At 46.6% G+C, this 19,369-nt stretch overlaps 2 protein-coding genes across 2 annotated transcripts in view; one reads left to right on the top strand and one right to left on the bottom strand.

Moving 5' to 3' along the window:
• The window catches only part of PRR14 (proline rich 14), a 26,916-nt gene extending 13,453 nt beyond the window's left edge, over nt 1-13,463 (bottom strand). The window contains exon 1 of the mRNA XM_031432892.2: nt 13,324-13,463. The gene's annotated coding sequence lies outside the window, so the exon portion shown is untranslated. The remainder of the gene's footprint in view (nt 1-13,323) is intronic.
• Nucleotides 3,178-19,369, top strand: LOC105102732 (zinc finger protein 440). The gene is made up of 9 exons (XM_064478782.1): nt 3,178-3,971; nt 4,181-4,294; nt 5,542-6,716; nt 13,290-13,359; nt 13,766-13,984; nt 16,105-16,320; nt 16,674-17,033; nt 17,343-17,456; nt 18,206-19,369. The coding sequence occupies exons 1-9, from the start codon at nt 3,767-3,769 to the stop codon at nt 18,724-18,726; spliced, it is 2,994 nt and encodes a 997-aa protein (XP_064334852.1). The 5' UTR covers nt 3,178-3,766; the 3' UTR covers nt 18,727-19,369.

The following is a 19,369-nucleotide window of genomic DNA, read 5'->3' as shown; positions in this document are numbered from 1 at the left end:
TTATTGCATCCGGGTTAACTAAAAGGCAGATAAAGTCGTATTTTTTCTGGTATAAAAATTATCAGCAAGAAAAATAGTTTGGGATGATGGCTAACTTGGTCTGATGTCTCATGTTTTCACAGGTAATCTAAACATAATTGTAATTCAATAGATATAAATAGAGTAAGAGCTTTTAGGTGAACTCTTTAAAAATTATTATGTTTTATGGTATGTCTATTTAAAAATAATTCTCCAGATTTTGTGTAACTTTAACTTTAGAGTTTTGCTAAGTTAAAAGATGGAAATTTATTAAATGTCTAGATTGCTCCCAAAGATACTGAAACATTAATTCCTAAACATAGGCTTTCTTTTCTAGAGAAACTAAAGCTATTTAGGTCTATTAATAAAAACTTTTGGTGCTGCACTGAAAATTTTTCTATAATAAAGTATGTTTTTACAAATCATAAAAAATGTCTCCAAATCTACAGAATGCTAATGTAAAAGATAGTTCATAATTGCATACTTGTTAGTTTTCAGTAGAAATTAAAGTTTTTAAAAGTTAAGAATTCTGATTAATGTCATTAAAACTATTAAAATTAATAAGGAAAATATCTTTGTATGAAAGGAAATAGGTACAAGGAATGGAAAATGCATTTATCAAGGGAAAAAGAAGTAATTTTTGTCCTAGAAAGAAAGAAAAAGTATAAGACAAAAATCTAAAAAAATAAAAAAGAAAGTTATGGAAGGTTTGTGGGAAAACCCTGAGAAGAATTTTGTGCATGGTCAAGACTGGCTAAGATTCAAAATTAACTGAGTAAATAAATATTGATCTGATTTTGATAACAGATTGTAAAGTTTCTTTACCTCCTTTTAAGTAGTCTGCTGTAACTTTCTGTATTTGCTTTTAAAACCTTTTATTGTCATCCTGCTTGAATGAGTATTATTTCAGTGACCTGTGATCCTATTTCACCAAGTGTTTTAAAACCTGGTATCTTTGACAACTTTCCCCAAGTCAAATTCTAAATAAAGTTCTTTTGACCTCTAGCTAATTTGGGGGTGCTTCAAAGGGTCCCTGAAACACCCTAAAGAGAAATATTAATTAGATTTACTTGGTACATTAAACTACATAAGAAACATTGTCAGATAAGTGGTGATAAACCTTCTTAGGTAATATTGTATGGGTTAATGTCATTAATATAGATATTCTAAAAGTTATATGGAATCTCTAAAAACCTGATATGTGCTGGTATAATGTTATCAGTCATAGTTGTAGTTATTATCTTAAAATACTTTATGTCACAGAAATAACCAAGTTTCTTGTCAAGTGCATTGTAATCAGATCTTTAACCATGCCATTTTAAGTCTTTTGTCAAATATAGACAGAGATTGTTTTACTCTGATGCCTTTATAAAATGAAAATCTTCAAGAAGTTTCATAGAAAGCACTTTTGTCAAGGAAGATTTCTGAAGACTTTTAGATCATACTACTGAACTGGGTAAAAAATTACAGAAACAGGAAACCCGATGGCTTCATCTAGATCAACAGGAATTAATTACATGGGACTGAATGAACTGAGCAATGTGATTTATAATTGTACGATTTTTTTGTCTAAAATATTGCTGGCTTTTAATCTTTGTTTTCCAGAAAATCTTTCCTCTTATGCTAACCATGACCCATAAAAAGTTGATAGAGTATATCTTAGCAAAGGAAGATGAAACATTTTTTTTCCTCTCTACCTCAACCCTCCAAAATTTGACTTCTCTAGCTGGCTCCCCTCTGGACTTGATGGCTTCGTGTGACCAGATTACAACTAATTATACTAACCATTGTTTTAATTTGTTCTCTTTTTATTGTTTTCAAATTGTTTATAGGGGTAAGTGTATAGCTCAGTGGTAGAGTTCATATTTAACATGCATGAGGTCCTGGGTTCAATCCCCAGCACCTCCTTTAAAAATAAATAAATCAGCCTAATTACTCCTCCCCCACAAAAAATCCAATTGTTTATGCTTTGTGCCCCTCTCTGCTGTACTATGACTTTATTAATGTTACTAGCTATATTACTTACATGCTGTGTATTTTAAAAGATTATTGTCTCTTTCATTACCCAATGTGTAGCCAGCACATCATGCTCCAACAAAATTAATGGTGGCTAAACATCTTTACGGCAATTGATCATATATATAACTCTATATAAAATAATTGTAATAGTGTGACTCTAGGTATTGGAAGAAGCAACAAGGGACATTTTCTGGATCATAATAGACTAAGACAGATGATGCAGAGAATTTTAACCCAAAAATAGCATATTGGGTGGCCTAGCAACAAAATCCTCCTCTGACCTAGGAGTGAAAATTTCTAGTGCCATGGGACAAATTGTTCATGAAATGCCTCCCAAACTTTGGTCGAATTTATGACCATGAGGAAGCCCTGTAGAAAGGGAATGTTGCCTGCCATTCCGGTAAACGACGAAGTTGCCCACCATCAAGCCATCAGCCACTGCAGCCGCCCTGCCGCCGCAACCCCTTTCCAGACCCCAACCAAGGGTGTGCCATGAAAATTCAGGATGGGAAAATACAGGAAACATTCTGTGCTCCAGTTACTGGCTAGATAGTTAAGTTGCATATCTAAAGAACAATTTCAATGAGCTCAGACTCCTGCACCTACCCATACATATAAAAGCACTAAAATCATTAACTTGAGGTGTCTGTGTGTGTGAGATTAACAGTAATCTTTTCATGTCTGCCCCCCCCCCCCCAAGCAAAAACTGCTATATATCCTGGCTCCTCCCTTATCTCTTTGGAACAGTTCCTCAGAGCTAAATGAGAGGCTGCAGTTCTCAGTAAGGTCCCGGAATAAAACTTAACTGGAAACTTTTAGATTGTGCATTTTTCTTTAGTCGCCAAAACCTTTGTTCCTTCTTAGCAGTACCCCTCTGAGATTTTCCTCATCAGGAGAACCAGGATGATAATCATCACTTCACACAACGGTAGCAAAAAATAAATGAGAAATGTGTAATATGTTGGGCATGGTGCCTGCGCACAAGAAACACTAACGTTAATTCCCTTCCCCAAAGGGCAACAAGGAAGTTACCCACTATCGGAAGCGAAGGCTCCTCTGAGAAAGCCAGGAAAGGCAACTCAGGGAAATCTCAGCCCCGGGTTGGCCAGAGTGGCTCCGTCACTCGTATCTTTCCCACCCTCGGCTAGGCTGCGCCATCAGGAAACGAGACTGTTACTGATCCCAGGAAGGGTCTCCCCTTCCCGCCTGGAGACTCAGCGGCAGTCACCCAACACAGCGTCCAGCTTCCTGCCCTTCCACTTCCGTTGGCTTCGTTCAAACAGGCCGCTTTCGACCGCACCCAATTAGAATGCTCGATCTTCGGCCGCCGCCCAATGAGCGTGTGCAATGGGGGGAAAAAGGACGTGAAGCCCAATCGCAGCGCCATCACATTTGAGGGCAAAGAGGTTAGGAAGCCGGCATGGCGCTCGGGTCAATAAAATCGATAGCTGGAAGCTGCCTGTGTTTCAGGCAAAGGCGGTGCAGTAGCGGCGCCGCCATTTTCCCCGAAGGCATCTTCCGGTGCCTTTCACCCAAGTTGGGGCAGGAGTTTCCTGAATAACAGCGAAAGGCTTCCGTTAGCCCCGCAGGCGGCTGATTCTGGTTCCCTGCGGGCCTCCCCAGGCACGCTTCGCCTGGGTCCGGCGGGGGCTCCCAAATCCCGGGGCCCGCCAGCACCCAGGGCTGAGACCGGGACTGGAAAGGCCGTGGCGCCGGCTTCTCGGGTCCAATGGCGCCGCCTTCGGCTCTGCTCCCCGCGCGGGGACCAGGAGAGGCCGGACCTGGCCGGAGAAGGGGAAGGAGGCCGAGGGCGGTGAAGTTCGCGGACGTGGCCGTGTACTTCTCCCCGGAGGAGTGGGAATGTCTACGGCCCGCGCAGAGGGCCCTGTACCGGGACGTGATGCAGGAGACCTACGGCCACCTGGGCGCGCTCGGTGAGGCCCGCCCCAATCCGCTTCCACGGGGCCCGAAGGGATGAACAGGGTGTGAGGGGAGGGCAAGGAGTCCGGAGTGTCCAGGGTCCTGGCTTCCGACCAGGTTGTCAGGGGAGGAGGACGGGGGCTTCGCAGGAGATGCCACCAGGTAGATGTATCTACTCAGCGCTATGTACGGCCCGGGCCTCTGACTCATTCTCCTTCCCCAGGCTGTGCAGGTCCCAAACCAGCCCTCATCTCCTGGTTGGAACGAAATACCGATGATTGGGAACTGGCTGCCCTGGATCCACAGGAGTGCCCAAGGCAGATAACAGTCCAGAGAAGTGAGTGAAAAATGCCTCTGGAAGGCTTGCAGCCTGTAATGACTCGATCCGGAGTTTTGTTGGCTCGGGATACCTGTGACCCATACTGTAATGCTCCATTTACTGTGTTCATTTTCACAACGTGATGGTTCTTGTCTCTCTGATGGTGTCTAATCCCTCCACCAAAGATTCACTTGTCAGCTTGTAAACTAACCACCTGCAGTTGTCTATTGTGTGGATGAATCAGTGAGCTTTTAAAAAGAGCTTCTATACGCCTGCCTCCTTCCAGGGACTCTGCCCTGAGCCTGCTTTGGATTGGGCTCTGACTGAGAGATCTTATGGGAAACAGCAGCCTAGGGTGCAGGGGCCTCCTTTTGCCCTTCTGGCAGGATGACCCTGATGAGTGAGGGAATCTGCAACTCTCCTCGGGATCAAGCAAGACTCTGATTAAGCCATTTGGGTAGAAGGGCCCCAGCTCCACCCACAGGGGCAGATGCAACTGTCTGGTCTGGGATTTCTGTGCCAGATTCTCTGAGAGCAAGGCTCTCTTTCTACGGTTCAGATCTGCCATGATACTTCCTTGCTTAAAACCTTTCCATTTCAGGCAGGTTGTCAAATGGCTGTCAGTTATATCAAAGTCACTTCGGGATCTTAATGAAAATACAGATTCCTGGACCCCATCCCAGAACTCCTCATTGACTCTTATGTATCCATATCTAGGAACTTTTTTTTTTTTGAAGAACCCCAGCTGATTTGGATGTACATTTAGGTTTGGTTCCAACTGTGGTCCTCAGACCAGCAGCAGTAGCACTTGGGAATGTATTAGAAATGCAGATTCCTAGACCCCACCCTAGACATGCTGAATCCAAACCTGGGAGTAGCATCCAGCAATTTGTTTCAATAAGCTCTCCAAATGATTCAGATCACAATAAAATTTGAGAACCACTGGCTTAAAGGGCCTTGTGACCTTGTCACTGCCAAATCATATGTTTCCACTTCCTGCCTTAACATTTCAAAACCTTTTTCATTTTTAAAGTCAGTTTAATCTCCTCCAAGAAGCCTTCCCTGACTTCTCCAAGCTGGGCTAGGGGTTCCTGTAATACCCTCCATATTGCCATAGCAGTGTGTCACACTTATTGGTTGTCTGTGTCACTAACAGTCCCTGAAGACAGGGGCTGAGTCTATTTAAATAGTCTTATAACCTGTAACACTGTAATAGGAAAGAGGAGGGGCCCAGTATTTGTTAATTTCTCCTTGTGTCCCTGTAGAAACCAGAAGGAGAAAGAAGAATGAAGAGAAGGAAGTATTCCCACCTAAGGAGGCCCCGAGAAAGGGGAAGCGGGGGCGACGGCCCAGCAAACCCCGCCTGATCCCCAGGCAGACATCTGGAGGTCCAATCTGCCCTGACTGTGGTTGCACTTTTCCCGATCACCTGGCCCTGCAGAGCCACAAGTGTGCCCAGAATCTGAAAAAGCCTTACCCTTGCCCAGACTGTGGGCGCCGCTTTTCCTACCCATCCCTGCTGGTCAGTCACCGGCGGGCACACTCTGGTGAGTGTCCCTATGTCTGTGACCAGTGTGGAAAACGATTCTCCCAGCGCAAGAACCTCTCCCAGCACCAAGTTATCCATACAGGCGAGAAGCCCTACCATTGTCCTGACTGTGGCCGCTGCTTCCGTAGGAGCCGGTCCTTGGCCAATCACCGGACCACGCATACAGGTGAAAAACCCCACGAGTGCCCTAGCTGCGGGCGTCGCTTTGCCTACCCCTCCCTGCTAGCCATCCACCAGCGCACACACACCGGAGAGAAGCCGTACACCTGCCTGGAATGCAACCGTCGCTTCCGCCAGCGCACCGCCCTCGTCATCCACCAGCGCATCCACACGGGTGAGAAGCCCTACCCGTGCCCAGACTGTGAGCGGCGGTTCTCCTCATCCTCCCGGCTGGTCAGTCACCGGCGGGTACACTCAGGGGAGCGTCCCTACGCCTGTGAGCACTGTGAGGCCCGCTTCTCCCAGCGCAGTACCCTGCTCCAGCACCAGCTCTTGCACACGGGAGAGAAGCCCTACCCCTGCCCGGACTGTGGCCGTGCCTTCCGGCGGAGCGGCTCCCTCGCCATCCACCGCAGCACGCACACCGAGGAGAAGCTGCACGCGTGCGAGGACTGCGGCCGCCGCTTTGCCTACCCCTCGCTCCTGGCCAGTCACCGGCGCGTTCACTCTGGCGAGCGGCCCTATGCCTGCGACCTGTGCTCCAAGCGCTTCGCCCAGTGGAGCCACCTGGCTCAGCACCAGCTCCTACACACCGGGGAGAAGCCTTTCCCCTGCCTCGAGTGTGGCCGTTGCTTTCGCCAGAGGTGGTCTCTGGCTGTCCACAAGTGTAGCCCCAGGCTCCAAAACTGTAGCCTGAGATCTGCTATAGGGGGTCCTAGCCAGAGGGGCAGTGCCCTTTAGAATGGAAAGGGTTGGATAGGTTCATTTCATTTCATGGAGGGGAGCAGAAAGGGGAAGGAGCCCCCGTCATCCCGGGCAGAGTCAGAACCAAGACCCAGGTCTCTTGCTACTCAGCTTACCGTCGGTATATGCTACCACACTGGACGCCTTAATACGTGTGTTTAAAACAGACAGCCCCAATAAGAGGTGACATCATTTGGTTTAAGTTTTCCAAGCTACCCTGCCCTAAAAGAACTTCTGTGTGGATATCGGGCTAAAAGTTCTCATTGAGTTTAGGGGCCATGTGCTTTTCTAGTCTGTGCACACAGGGATTACCTGCCCCCTCGCAGGCAGTCAGGAGGATCCCCGTTCATGGGAACAAGCTCTTCCCCTCCTGTGCCTCCTCTTCCATACCAGGTTTCAACTTTTTACAATATTCCTGCCACGCGGTCTTCTACCTTTGCTTTAAAAATCCCCCTTGACAGGGAGCTCTCTACCTCACAAGGCAGGTCATCTCATTGTGGGATAGCTCTGATCGTTAGAAGGCCCTTAAATACCACATTCTCCTTCCCTGGAAGCCTCACCCAGAATATATTTAAAGCTAAATCTACATGGCAGTCCTTCAGAAAACTTAACCACAAATACTTTGCCCCCAGGTTTTCAGGTCAAATACCATTAATTTGGTCAATCATTCCTTAAAGACAAGGTTTCAGTTCCCACACAAGATCTCTCCCCAAACAAGGGCTGGTTTTTCAATGTCCCTTTTAAAGGGTCATACAAAATAAGCCAGCATCATACTGTACACCATATACCTCCAAGGTCTGTCTTTGTTTTAACAGTTCTAGACTGCATTGGATTTGGGGGTGGTGGCAGTGTACCAGAGGATTATTAGGTTGCAGACACCTAAATACCTAAGCTTTAAAAAAAAACATGCTGTAAGCTAAGTCTTCTGCACCCTGTGTTTGGAAAGATGGTTCAAGATGGGTCTGGGACATAAGCATAGTGAGCTTTGGGAGAAGGCTGATCTTAAATTAAGGAAAAGCAGGGGAGCTATGGTCTAGCAGCAAGAAGCAGTAAAACCAGGACTAGCTTGTTGTACTTTATCTGGTGGATTTGGATTAGTTTCAGGCAGCCAGTGGCTGGAAAATTCCTGAGAACTGGGTCTCACGCCTCCTTTATTCTCATCAGAATAAGGAGACATTTGCACAGGACCTTCCATGAGTTTTCTGTCAACATTTTTCATGAAATGAGGTGAGGCTATTCAAGAAGGTTAGAAAGATAGGTAACTGAATACAAAGCAGAAGAGTCTACAGTCGCTGAGTTGTGTTCATGCCCTTCCTCCCTTACATAGGCTCCAGATGGCAGTGGCGGCAGCAACGTATTTTGATCTTTGCTCTGCCTCCATGGCACCCATTCCAGAGTAGGTGCTCAGTAAAGCTTTAGTGAATTGAATGAACAAGGCCTACCACTTTGCCTTGGGTAGCTGCACCAAACTGGAATTTCCAAACATGACTTATCTCATATTCCAACAGCTGAGTGGGTCATCCTACCCCTGTTACTTCTTCCTTCAGCTCTCCTGACATCAGCCCCCAGAGTGGGGGTGTGGCTGGGGAACACAGTGTTTGTAATTACCTCTGTTCTGGTATTTAGCAAGCTGCATCGTCACTGCTTCTCCTTGGACAGAGGGGCTACCCCAAAGCAGAGGTCATACCAGACTGGGTTTCATTAAAATGTCTGATGAATGAATTATGTTCCTCGTGGAATTACTGTTTATAAAATGTAAATCTAGTTTGTTGACTGACTAGACATTTTTACAATTCTGATGGAAATGCGCCCACCCCCAGCAGAGACCTATTAAAATTCCTCCTTGCCCCCAGTTTCAGAACTTGCTCTTTTCCCTACCTCTATCACCAGGCTAACTATTTCCTTACCTAGGAATTTTAGAAATTTCTTTGGGCCTGGATTGGGAGCCGTTGGTGGCCAAGTTCCAGTATGTGGTCCATGGGGGGCTGAGGTGGGAGACAACTTTTTAGGTTTCCGAATGCACTTCAGTTCCAGGATCCATTCAATGACCAACTGTGACTGCAGCCCTACATTCAGTGGGAGATCCCAGTATTCTTCCAAATAATTCTCCCTTCTGCTTCTGGTAGTTTGACTTTCTGTTACTTGCAACCAAAAGAATTAACCCACAGCCCCAGTATGAGTTAATCTCCCATCTGTCTTCATGGCTGTATACGAGCTATGAAGAAAAAAAATTGCAATGCTGCTAAGAAGGGCCAGCCTTTCCACTCCAACCTCAGTTGGACCTTCAACATAACATGTCTTTCATACATCCTGAACCAGTGACTGCCTTCTCCTTCACTAAGAAAACACAAGGTGTCGAATAGGAACTCCCCTAACATTCCACTCCCCACTGTGACTCCACATCTGCCAGTGTGATCACTAGTATTTACTCGCTTCCATCCCAACTCAGGGCAAGTCCCTCGTCTGCAGTGCACATCAGTAGAGCTGTGCCTGGACTGCATCCGCTTCTGCCCTCTCAGAGACTTTGCTCCGTCTATTCTCTTAGTTTTACGGTTTCAGAGTCCCCCTCTTGTCGGGAACATGTACATGCCAACCTATAAATATGCTAAAATCTGTCTTTAAAAACAAATTTCCCTTTGGCCTCACTCCTTATCTCCTATTTTCAGCTAAGTTTCTCGAAACAACAGTAGCTTACAGTCACTATTACCCACTTTGTTTATTCTTCGGCCTACTGCAATAGTATCAGAGCCACTTTGTTGAACACTTATGATGTGCCATGTACTGTGCTAAGGACTTTGTATACATACCAATCTACAGTTTGTATGAGGACCCCATAAAGTAGGTGTTAGGAGATGCTCCTCCGTGGGTCTTATATTGCTCCACATCTTGCTGAGCCCTGTCCTCAACAAATTCTCAGACTTGAGCCAATTCCAGACTAACAATCCCTTGAATGAAGGGAGGCTGGGTCCCCTTGATGAAGGACCATGTTACACTGGCAAAGACACATGCTATAAAGCTTCCTACCCTTTTCCAATTATTATCAATTGGTTTGCAACAAAGGTGCCAAGACAATTCAAGGAAAGAAACAGTCTTCAACAAATGGTGCTAGGATGACATAAAAAAGAATGAAGTTGGACCTCTACTTTAACCATATACAAAAATTAACTTGAACCACAGACCTAAATGTAAAACCTAAAACTATACAACTTAGAAGAAAACATAAGCATAAGTGTTTGTGATCTTGGATTAGGCAATCGTTACTCAGCTATGATACCAAAAGCACATGTGACCAAAAAAAAAAAAAAAATAGATAAATAAAATAAATTGATTCTATCAAAATTAAAACTTTTGTGCTTTAAAAGACAGCTTGAAGAGAGTGAAAAAACAATTCACAGAATGAGGAGAAAATATCCGCAAGTCATAGATGTGAAAGGGAATCTGTATCCAGAATATATTCAAAAAATGCTTACACTGATACCAAAGCCAAAGACATTACAAGAAAATTACAAATACCCTGTATGAATATTGACATAAAAATCCTGAACAACATACTAGCAAGGCAAAGCAGTACATTAAAAGGGTTATACACTAAGTGGGATTTATTCCTGGGATTTGAGAATGGGTCAACAAAGAAAAATTAATGTAATATGTCGCATTAATAGAATAAAGGGGAAAAAACCAAAATCATCTCGATGCAATAAAAGAATTTGACAAAATTCAACATCCTTTCATGATAAAAACACCTAATAAACTAGAAACAAAAGGAAACTTCCTCACCATGATAAAGGCCATATGTGAAAACCCCACAGCCAACAACATACTCAGTGGTGAAAGACTGAAAGCTTTTCCCCTACAATCAGGAACAATGCCCACTTTTGCCACTTCTAGTCAATTTTATATTAGAAGTTCTGGCCAGAGCAAGTAGCAAGAAAAAGAAATAAAAGGCAACCGAGTTAGAAAGGAACGAGTAAAGTTATTTCTACTCACAGATGACATGATCTTATATCTAAAAAACACTAAAGATTACACACATACAAAATGAGCTAATAAATGAATTCAGCAAAGTTCCAAGATACAAAATCAACACACAAAAAGTCAGTTGCACTTCTATATACTAGAAATGAACAATCCAGAAAGATAATTAAGAAAACAATTCAATTTACAATAGCATTAAAAAGAATATAATACTTAGGGATAAATGTAACCCCTATCAAAATCCCAATTGTGATGAAGTTTACAAGGTCACAGGGTATTGAATATATTCAGCTTTCGTGTGCACTGCCTGTTTTCCAAAGTAATTGTACCAACTTACACTCCACCAGTAGTATAAGAGTTCAACACTTGTGAAATTTACTTTTCACTATATATTCTTTTGCATTTCATTATATTATGAAATGGAATGCAAATTCACATGAATTTTAAAGATAGATCTTCAAAGTGGTTTCACTGTAGGGATGGACAGCTTTTTGTTATATATCTCTAGAACTTTCCTTGTCTGATTTTATAAATATTTTGTTAGAAAAGTTTGAAAACAGTCTTTTTAACTTTTGACATTTTAATTATGTATCTTGGTGTGGGTCTCTTTGGATCCAACTTATTTGGGACTCGGTGCTTCCTGGACTTGGCTGTCTGGTTTGTTTGCCAGGTGAAGGAAGTTTTCAGCCATTATTTCTTCAAGTAGGTTTTCTGTCCCTTTCTCTCTCTCCTCCTTCTGGGACTCCTATAGCAAATGTTAGTCTGCTTGATGTTCTCTCAGTGGTCCCTTAAACTATCCTAGCTTTTTCTGGATTCTTTTTTCTTTTCTCTGGTCTGATTGGGTGATTTCCATTACCCTTGTCTTCCAGACCACTGGTCTGTTTTTTTGCATTCTCATATCTACTGTTGTATACCACCAGTGTATCTTTTATTTCAATTACTGAATTCAGAATTTCTAATCTTTATTTTTTTACATCTTCTAGCATTTTCTTGAATTTCTTACTGTATTCATCAATTTCCCTCCTGAGTTCAGTGAGCATCTCTGAGAATGTTACCATGAATTCTTCATCTGATAAACTGCTTGTCTCGACTTTAGTTATTTTTCTGAGGTTTTGTCTTGTTTTTTCCTTTAAAGATATTCCGTAGTTTCTTCGTTTTGCCTAACTCTCTGCATTTGTTTCTATGTATATTGACTTCATCTCCCAGTGTTGAAAGAGTGGCCTTATGTAGGAAGTGTCCCGTGGGGCCCAGTGGTGCAGCCTCCCTTGGTCAACAGAGCCGGGTACTCCAAACGTAGGCCCTGTGTGCAGCTGTTGCGGGTGTGCTGGTGGGTGAGGCTGGTCCTCAGGTGGACTGGCTGTGTTGCTCAGTTGTGACTGCTGCAGACACCCTGGTAGGTGGGGCTGGTCCCTGGCCCGGCTTTCTATAGGACCTGGCTGTGACTGGGCTGACCCCCTGGGACCTCAGGGGAAAGCAGGGGCAGGGCATATGGTGTTACCAAGGCTGATGGAGAGTGAGAGAAATGGTGCTCACCAGCACCAGGCCAGCTAGGTGGCAAGAAAGTTAAAAACAAATGGCCCCTGCAACTGCTTCCATCCGCAGAGAAAGTTCCACCAGATCTGTGACCCTCCAGTGCATGCTCTAAAATTAGTCAATGAATAGCCTTGTGTGTCCCAGGCGCTTTTCAAGCTGCAGCCTCTGTGGAAGGACTTGGAGCCAGTGAGTTTGTGTGTGAGTCCTTTTAAGACTGGAGTCTCTTTCCTTTCCCACAGCCCCGAGGCTCTCCCAAATGTCAGCCTTGCTAGTTTTCAAAGCCAGATGTAATGGGGGCTCATCTTCCCAGTGCAGGTCCCCAAGTTGGGGAGCCTAATATGATACTTGGACCCCTTTCTCCTCACGGGGGACCTCTGCGGTGTGATATCCCTCCTGCTGTGGCCTGCCCCACGGGGAAGGGGGCGGGGGTCTCACTAGACCACGACCTTGCCCCTCCTACCTTTCTTGATGTGACCTTTTCCTTATGTCCTTAGTTGTAGAAAATCTGTTCTGCTAGTCTTCAGGTCAGTTCTCAGAGAGAGTTTTTCTACATGTAGTTGTAGTTTTGGTGTATCCCTGGGAGGAGGTGAGCTCAGGGTCCTCCTACTCCACCATCTTGATCCAGAACAGAAAACACTCTTAAGAGATAATCTGATTCATTTCCGTGTTATTATTCATTTATGAGCTGTGATTTGAAAGTTTTCCTGATTGAGGCAGGGTCCAGGTAGTATTGTAATTACAATAACAACTATAAGCATATATTTATTGAGTACTTACTTTGTGCAGGGCACTACCCTAAACACTTAGCAGAACCTAAGTTCAAACTTAGACAGGAGCCAGAAGATGACTCTGAATCCGGCTCCACTGTCCCTGAGCAGTCACCTGCCCCGTCTCTCAGTTTTACTGTCTGTAAAAGGGAGACATCTGTGACCTTGGAGTTTGGGCCAGATCAGCTACCAATTAGGAACCTATTTCTGCAGCCCACGTGGCTAGCCCTGCCGATGTACCGAGAGAAGTGTTGGGACAGGCTGACCCTCACTCCCTTATCTCCAGAATCCTCCTGTCTTGCCCTTGGGCTTTTACTCACCTCCAAGCCCCGGATATCCGGACCTGCCCGTAAGAGGTATCCTGAGAGTAGCAGAACCTTTACTCCATCAGAATCTCTCTCTTAGGTTCCTGTCCCAGAGAAGCCAGATGAAGGGAGATCTTGCCGCCCCTCACCGCCGGCCGAAGGCCTTTCAAACAGGCCGCCCCGGAATGACCAATCACAGCCCTCCTTCTTCCCCTGTCGACAGGCGCTGTCTAATCAACGCACGTCATCTATCTGCTGGTTACTCTATCCGAGTCCAACCTCCCTTCCGGCTCGCCCTTTGGTATGTAAGGGCAGGCAAGAAAAGCAAGGATGAGGCCGGAGAGGCGCCATTTTGGTTAAGGGCAGGACGGCAGGCCCTTAAGGACATTTTCTGAGGAAGGACGGAAACAGCTCAGAGCGTTTCCACATTTCCCGGAAGCCTCTCCGCGAAGCACAGGACGGTTTCTCACGGCGCAGCGCCTGGTCCCTCTCTCACTGGCTGATATGCCCAGAGAGGCCGGGCCCAGGCGAACTAGGCAAAGCAGCCCAGGGGCCGTGAGGTTCGCGGGCGTGGGCATGTACTTCTCCCTGCTGGACTCGGAGTATCGGTGGCCGGCGCAAAGGGTCCCTTACCGGGACGTAATGCGGGAGACCTGCGGCCTCCTGGGCGCGCTCGGTGAGGCCCGGCGGCCGAGCCAGGACCCAGTAATCTGTGGAAAGGGGGAATTGATTCCCCAGAGGCGAGTGGTCTGGCTGTGTGGAGCACTGGGCACGCACCTCTCCTTTCGGATTCTCAGTCGAACCCAGTGGTTCACCTTTGTAGGATTTTCAGGCCCCAAACCCGCTTATACATCTTGGGTAGGAGAGGTGGAGGCACGGAGCCCAGCAGCCGTCAGCAGAGACGAGGTAAAAGTAGCAGGTACTTCACTTCAAACCACAGGACGTGACCTTTGAGAACCCCCTCCCCAACTAGGATCCTTAACACACATTGTCCCCTCATCTCCGGAAGGGTTCGCCTCTCACTGCAAAATGGCTCAACAGAATAGCGAAACTGGGACTTGTAGTACCTTTTAATCACACTGGAAAACCCCAATTTAATGTAAGATAATTTGAGCTTCCAAGGCAGCAGAGGGAAAGAGGAAATGCATATGTAATTTGGTTTTCTTTGTGTCAAAAAATGAAGAGAAATGCTTCTTTTGGATATTAATTGTGTGGATCACAGTGTAATTGGGTAATGCCATTCATCAGAGATTTTTAAAATAAAACGTTTTCTGCAGCCATGATGGCATAATAAATGTTTGTTCCCATAAGGTCTTCCCATGGAACTGAGAGGGCATTTCCAAGAACAGACTTTTTGATGATGCCCTTGAATGGCACCAAAGGTTATTCAATGGCTGTTTGCAAAGGAATCATAAACAAGCTTGGGATTGTAAGCTCAGGTATTGTAAACTCCGTGGAGGCTGGGACCATCACAACCCTCAATGCCTGACACATAGGCGAGTCAATATTGTTGGCCCCTCCTGTTTAACTCCAGTTTTCAGGGCTTTCCAGAAAGTGTATGCTTTTACATTTGACAAGAAGGGGAATAATAGCATATATAGAAATATTATTTACAATAACATTGTATTATGTATGTTGGAGAAAGAGGTGAAGGGAATGGGGCTAGAAATTAAGTATCAAGTGTCATAGCAGGATGCCCATAGTGCCTGAAATGAATGTATCAAGAAAAAGCTGTCAAAGTGTACTTTTTAATAGAAGCTCCAGGAAAAAAACAAAAGAAAACAGCTAAGTGTTAAAAGTGTATTGAGTCGGTTCGGGAAGATGAAAAAGTTCTGGAATGGATGGTAGTGATGGCTGCACAACAATGGGAATGTACTTAATGCCACAGAACTTAAAAATGGTTAAAATGATAACTGTTATGTATATTTTACCACTATTTTTAAGAAAAGGAATGATGTTCTGATATATGTTACAACATGGATGAACTTTGAAAACATTAATGTTAAGTGACACAAGCCAGACACAAAAGGAAAAATATTGTATGATTCCACTTTTATGAGGTACCTACAGTAGGCAAATTCAAAGAGACATAAAGTAGATTATAAGTTACCAGGGGCTGGGGGAGAGGGGACTGTGAAGTGACTGTTTAATGGGTTCTATTAACCCATTAAATCATGAAAATCATGTTTTTTGTGATCATGAAAATCATGTTTTAGAAAGAGACAGTGCTGATGATCTCACAAAATTGTGAATGTAATTAATGCCACTGAATTGAAAACTTAAAAATAGTTTAAAAATATTTCACCACACAAAAAAATTGTGTATTGACTGGAAAGGGTGCACAAGGAAACATTCAGGGGTGACATCAATGTCCTGCATCTTGTTTTGGGTGATGGTTAACATTGTTGTACATCCTTGTCAAAACTCGACGAATTTCACACTGAAGATCTGTGCATTTTACTGTGCATACTGTACAATATAATTGATATCAATAAAAAGTTCAAAGTAGCTGACTCTAGGGACAGGAGGAAAGGATACTGAAACTGCCTTTTTCATCATAAACCTTGTGTATTACTTTTTAAAAAACGATGTGCATTAATTTGGAAAAACTTAAAATGGAATTTAAAACTTCCCCATTCCAATTCCAGATCACCGAACTTCCTTCGTCCGTAGCTCCCAGTCCAGAGACTCAGCGAGGAGAGCCGCGGACGCAAGGAGTCGGGTGGGCTCAGCAGCTGTGGGCCCGACTCTAATCTTGTACCTGGTCTCTCCCTCGGTTGTCCCGAGTTTGGCCAGGTGTGTGCGTCTTTCTGAAGAGGCTGGGGGCCGGCTTCCGTATCCTGCTGTCGGGTACACGGACCCGGGAGCCACAAAACGCTGAGGTCGTCGGTGGGTTCGGAGCCGGCCCAGGGAGCATCCCCACCCGGCGCGGACGCTTTCCAATGCCCCGCCAGCCCCGCCTCGCAGCGCAGGCCCTTCCTGCTGTGGCGGCCAGTGACCAGCCGCCCTACGGTGCGGGACATCGGAGTACTGGAAGCCGTGGGCCCGTCCATCTTTCTTGAAGGCGAGGAAGCTCTCCTCCGTACCCTGCCGCCCGGCCCCCGTCAAAGCCCACCTGCACGGCCATTGTATTTAAGGGCAAGCGGAGGATGAGGCCAGAGAAGCCAAGCAGGCGCCATGTTTGATACGGTCAAGGGACGGCGCTCTTAAGGACAGCCAGAGACAACTGAAGCCAGGATGTCGCCATATTTTCTGAAGGCACCTTCCGGGTCCCTTAGCCCGGGTGTCTGTGTCTAAGCTGCCATGAAGTGAATAAACACCGAGGGGGTCTATTTGTCCCCGTCAGAATCCCGAATCCTAAACAGCCGGTCCCTGCTACTTCGATTCTCTGAGCTGCGCGTTCGGAAGCCAAGGCTGGGCGGGGCCCCGGGCTCGGGAGCCCTTCCTGTGGACGACGAAAGCTGAGGCCGGGGGCCGGGAGGCGGTGGCCCCGGGGACCAGGCGGCCGCTACTCGGGGCTGGGAGGCCCCATGGCGCCGCCCCAGTCCCGCTCTTGGTGCTGAGACCAGGGGAGACCGGGCCTGGTTGCAAGAAACCCGCGGCCGTGAGGTTTGCGGACGTGGCCGTGTACTTCTCCCCGGAGGAGTGGGGGTGTCTGCGGCCCGCGCAGAGAGCCCTGTACCGGGACGTGATGCGGGAGACCTACGGCCACCTGGGCGCGCTCGGTGAGGCCCCGGGTCAGAGCCCCCCTCTCCCTCACTGGGGTTCACAGGGAAGATGACATAAGGACCGAGAAGACTGTGAGCCCTAATCCCGCACTATTCCACCAAAAGCACAGCCACCTCCCATCCCCAGGGCTTCAGGTACCCTCTTGGGAGTCCTTCCATCCCGGATCCGCTTCCATCAGGCAGAAGCACTGCAGACCCCGTCCGAGTTGAGCCCAAATTCTGAGGAGGTGCCCTCACCCTGACGGGGGATGCCATCTTCCCAGGGCAGCTTCTCAGGCCAGCACTGTGATCCCTGTTCTCTCCCAGGATTCCCAGGCCCCAAACCAGCCCTCATCTCTTGGATGGAACAGGAGAGTGAGGCTTGGAGCCCCGCCGCCCAGGATCCTGAGGAGGGGGAAAGCCTGGGAGGAGCTCTGAGAGGTGAGGGATGGTCCCAAGTCTCCCCCGCCTGGCATTCCAGGGCTTCCTGTCCGGCAATGTTTTCTTGCAGATCGCCACCACCAGCATCTCTAAAGGAATGAAAGAGCCAACCGATCTGGGATACTAGAGAAGGAAAGAAGGCAGCCCCGGTACAAAGTTTTGAGAACTTGGGACAGTGGTCATGTTGAGACCAGAGGAGGAGAATCAGGAGCCAAGTCCAAGACTCCCTCTTGTACAAGTGCTGCTCATTCTCCCCTTTTCAAGAACAACTAAAATCCCTAAGAATGGAAGCAGCTTCAGGTCTGTCTATCGCATTCCTCAAGAAAGGCAAAGTGGTACAAGAGAAAATGCCCAGTAATCGACAACTTGGCTCTTCTCCCCTCACCATCCGCTAGTAGAGCGATCTTGAGCATATGTTTCCTTCTCTGTAAATGTCCTAATCCTACAAAAAACTAAGAAAACACAGTAATATTTACTGCTTATTAAGCATTTACTAAGTGCTTAACATCCTTTTACTCATTTAATACTCTCAACAGTCCTGTGAAGTAAAGAAACCATTATGATTCCCATTTGACACATGAGAAACCAAGTCACTCTTAAGAGCTTAGAACCCTGCTTACGGTTCTTCCAAACCTGTGTGTTAATCACTGAGCAGTACTTTTCTGAGACTTTCTTAAGTAAAAGCAACCTATAACATGAGCAATACAAGCAAATGTATTTTTAAATGTAACTTAATTCCTGTTTCCTAGGAGATGCCCCAAACAAAAAGGAGGAGGAACCTGAGGAAGGGCCAGGAGCCAAAGGACCTGGAAAGACTCCTAGGAAGGAGAGGCCTGAAGAGGTGGTTAAACACAACCCTGCCTCAACCATCAGCAAGGCCTTGGCAAGAGCACAGCCACCCAGGAAAGCTGCCTGGGACCAGAATGCAGGCGCGCAGCCTGCAGTCCCGGTGCCCAGCATGGATCCTCAGACCAGCCAGCGGCGCCACGTATGTGCAGACTGCGGCCGGCGCTTCACCTACCCCTCGCTGCTGGTCAGCCACCGGCGCATGCACTCGGGTGAGCGGCCCTTCCCCTGCCCTGAGTGTGGCATGCGCTTCAAGAGGAAGTTTGCTGTGGAAGCTCACCAGTGGATCCACCGCTCCTGCTCTGGGGGGCGGCGGGGCCGCAGGCCTGGGATCCGGGCTGTGCCTCGGGCGCCGGTCCGAGGGGACCGAGACCCGCCGGTGCTGTTCCGGCACTACCCGGACATCTTTGAGGAGTGTGGGTGAGCAGCTCCTGCTGGCTGGGCTCAAGCCTGATCTCCGAGCTACGGACTGACTGGGTGGGCCCTGAGGAAGGTCACTGAGTCAGGGACTTGGGACCCAGAATTCATCCCTTTGATTCCCTCAAGGATCCCTCAAGTTTTCAAACTTGTAAAAAGAGAAGTGCCTGTAAAGATTCAAATAGATTAAACTTAACATCCCCTCTTCCCAGTCTTTTTAAAAAAATGAAGAGAGTGAGATGCTGGACTAAGTGTTATCAGTAACAGGTGCAACCGAGATCATGTACAGTGTCTCCTAAAAAAATCCCCTCACGGCTTATCTACAGCAGAGGTAAATGCTGAGGGGTCTAAGGCTGGGGAGGAGGCCTCAGATGTAGGGCATGGCCAAGCCCTGACTAATTGACACCAACAGGAAACCCAGGCAGTGAAGTGGGTGGAAAGAGCACAGAAGCACCAGGTGCAGACCTAGTCTCTGCAACTCACCCCGGGCACAGCCGGTAAGTCACATGCCCTCCCTGAGCCTCAGCCCCCTCATCTGTAAAACGAGGATCAATAATATCTACCTCAAAGGGTTACTGTGAAGACTGAAATCAGCAAGATAATATGTATGACATAGTAAATGTGCAATAAACATTTGTTGAAAGAGTGAA

The sequence above is a fragment of the Camelus dromedarius genome, chromosome 24 (assembly GCF_036321535.1).
Source record: "Camelus dromedarius isolate mCamDro1 chromosome 24, mCamDro1.pat, whole genome shotgun sequence".
Lineage (NCBI taxonomy): Eukaryota > Metazoa > Chordata > Mammalia > Artiodactyla > Camelidae > Camelus > Camelus dromedarius.
The sequence above is the reverse complement of the archived record's forward strand: the minus strand, read 5'-3'. Positions and strand labels throughout refer to the sequence as shown.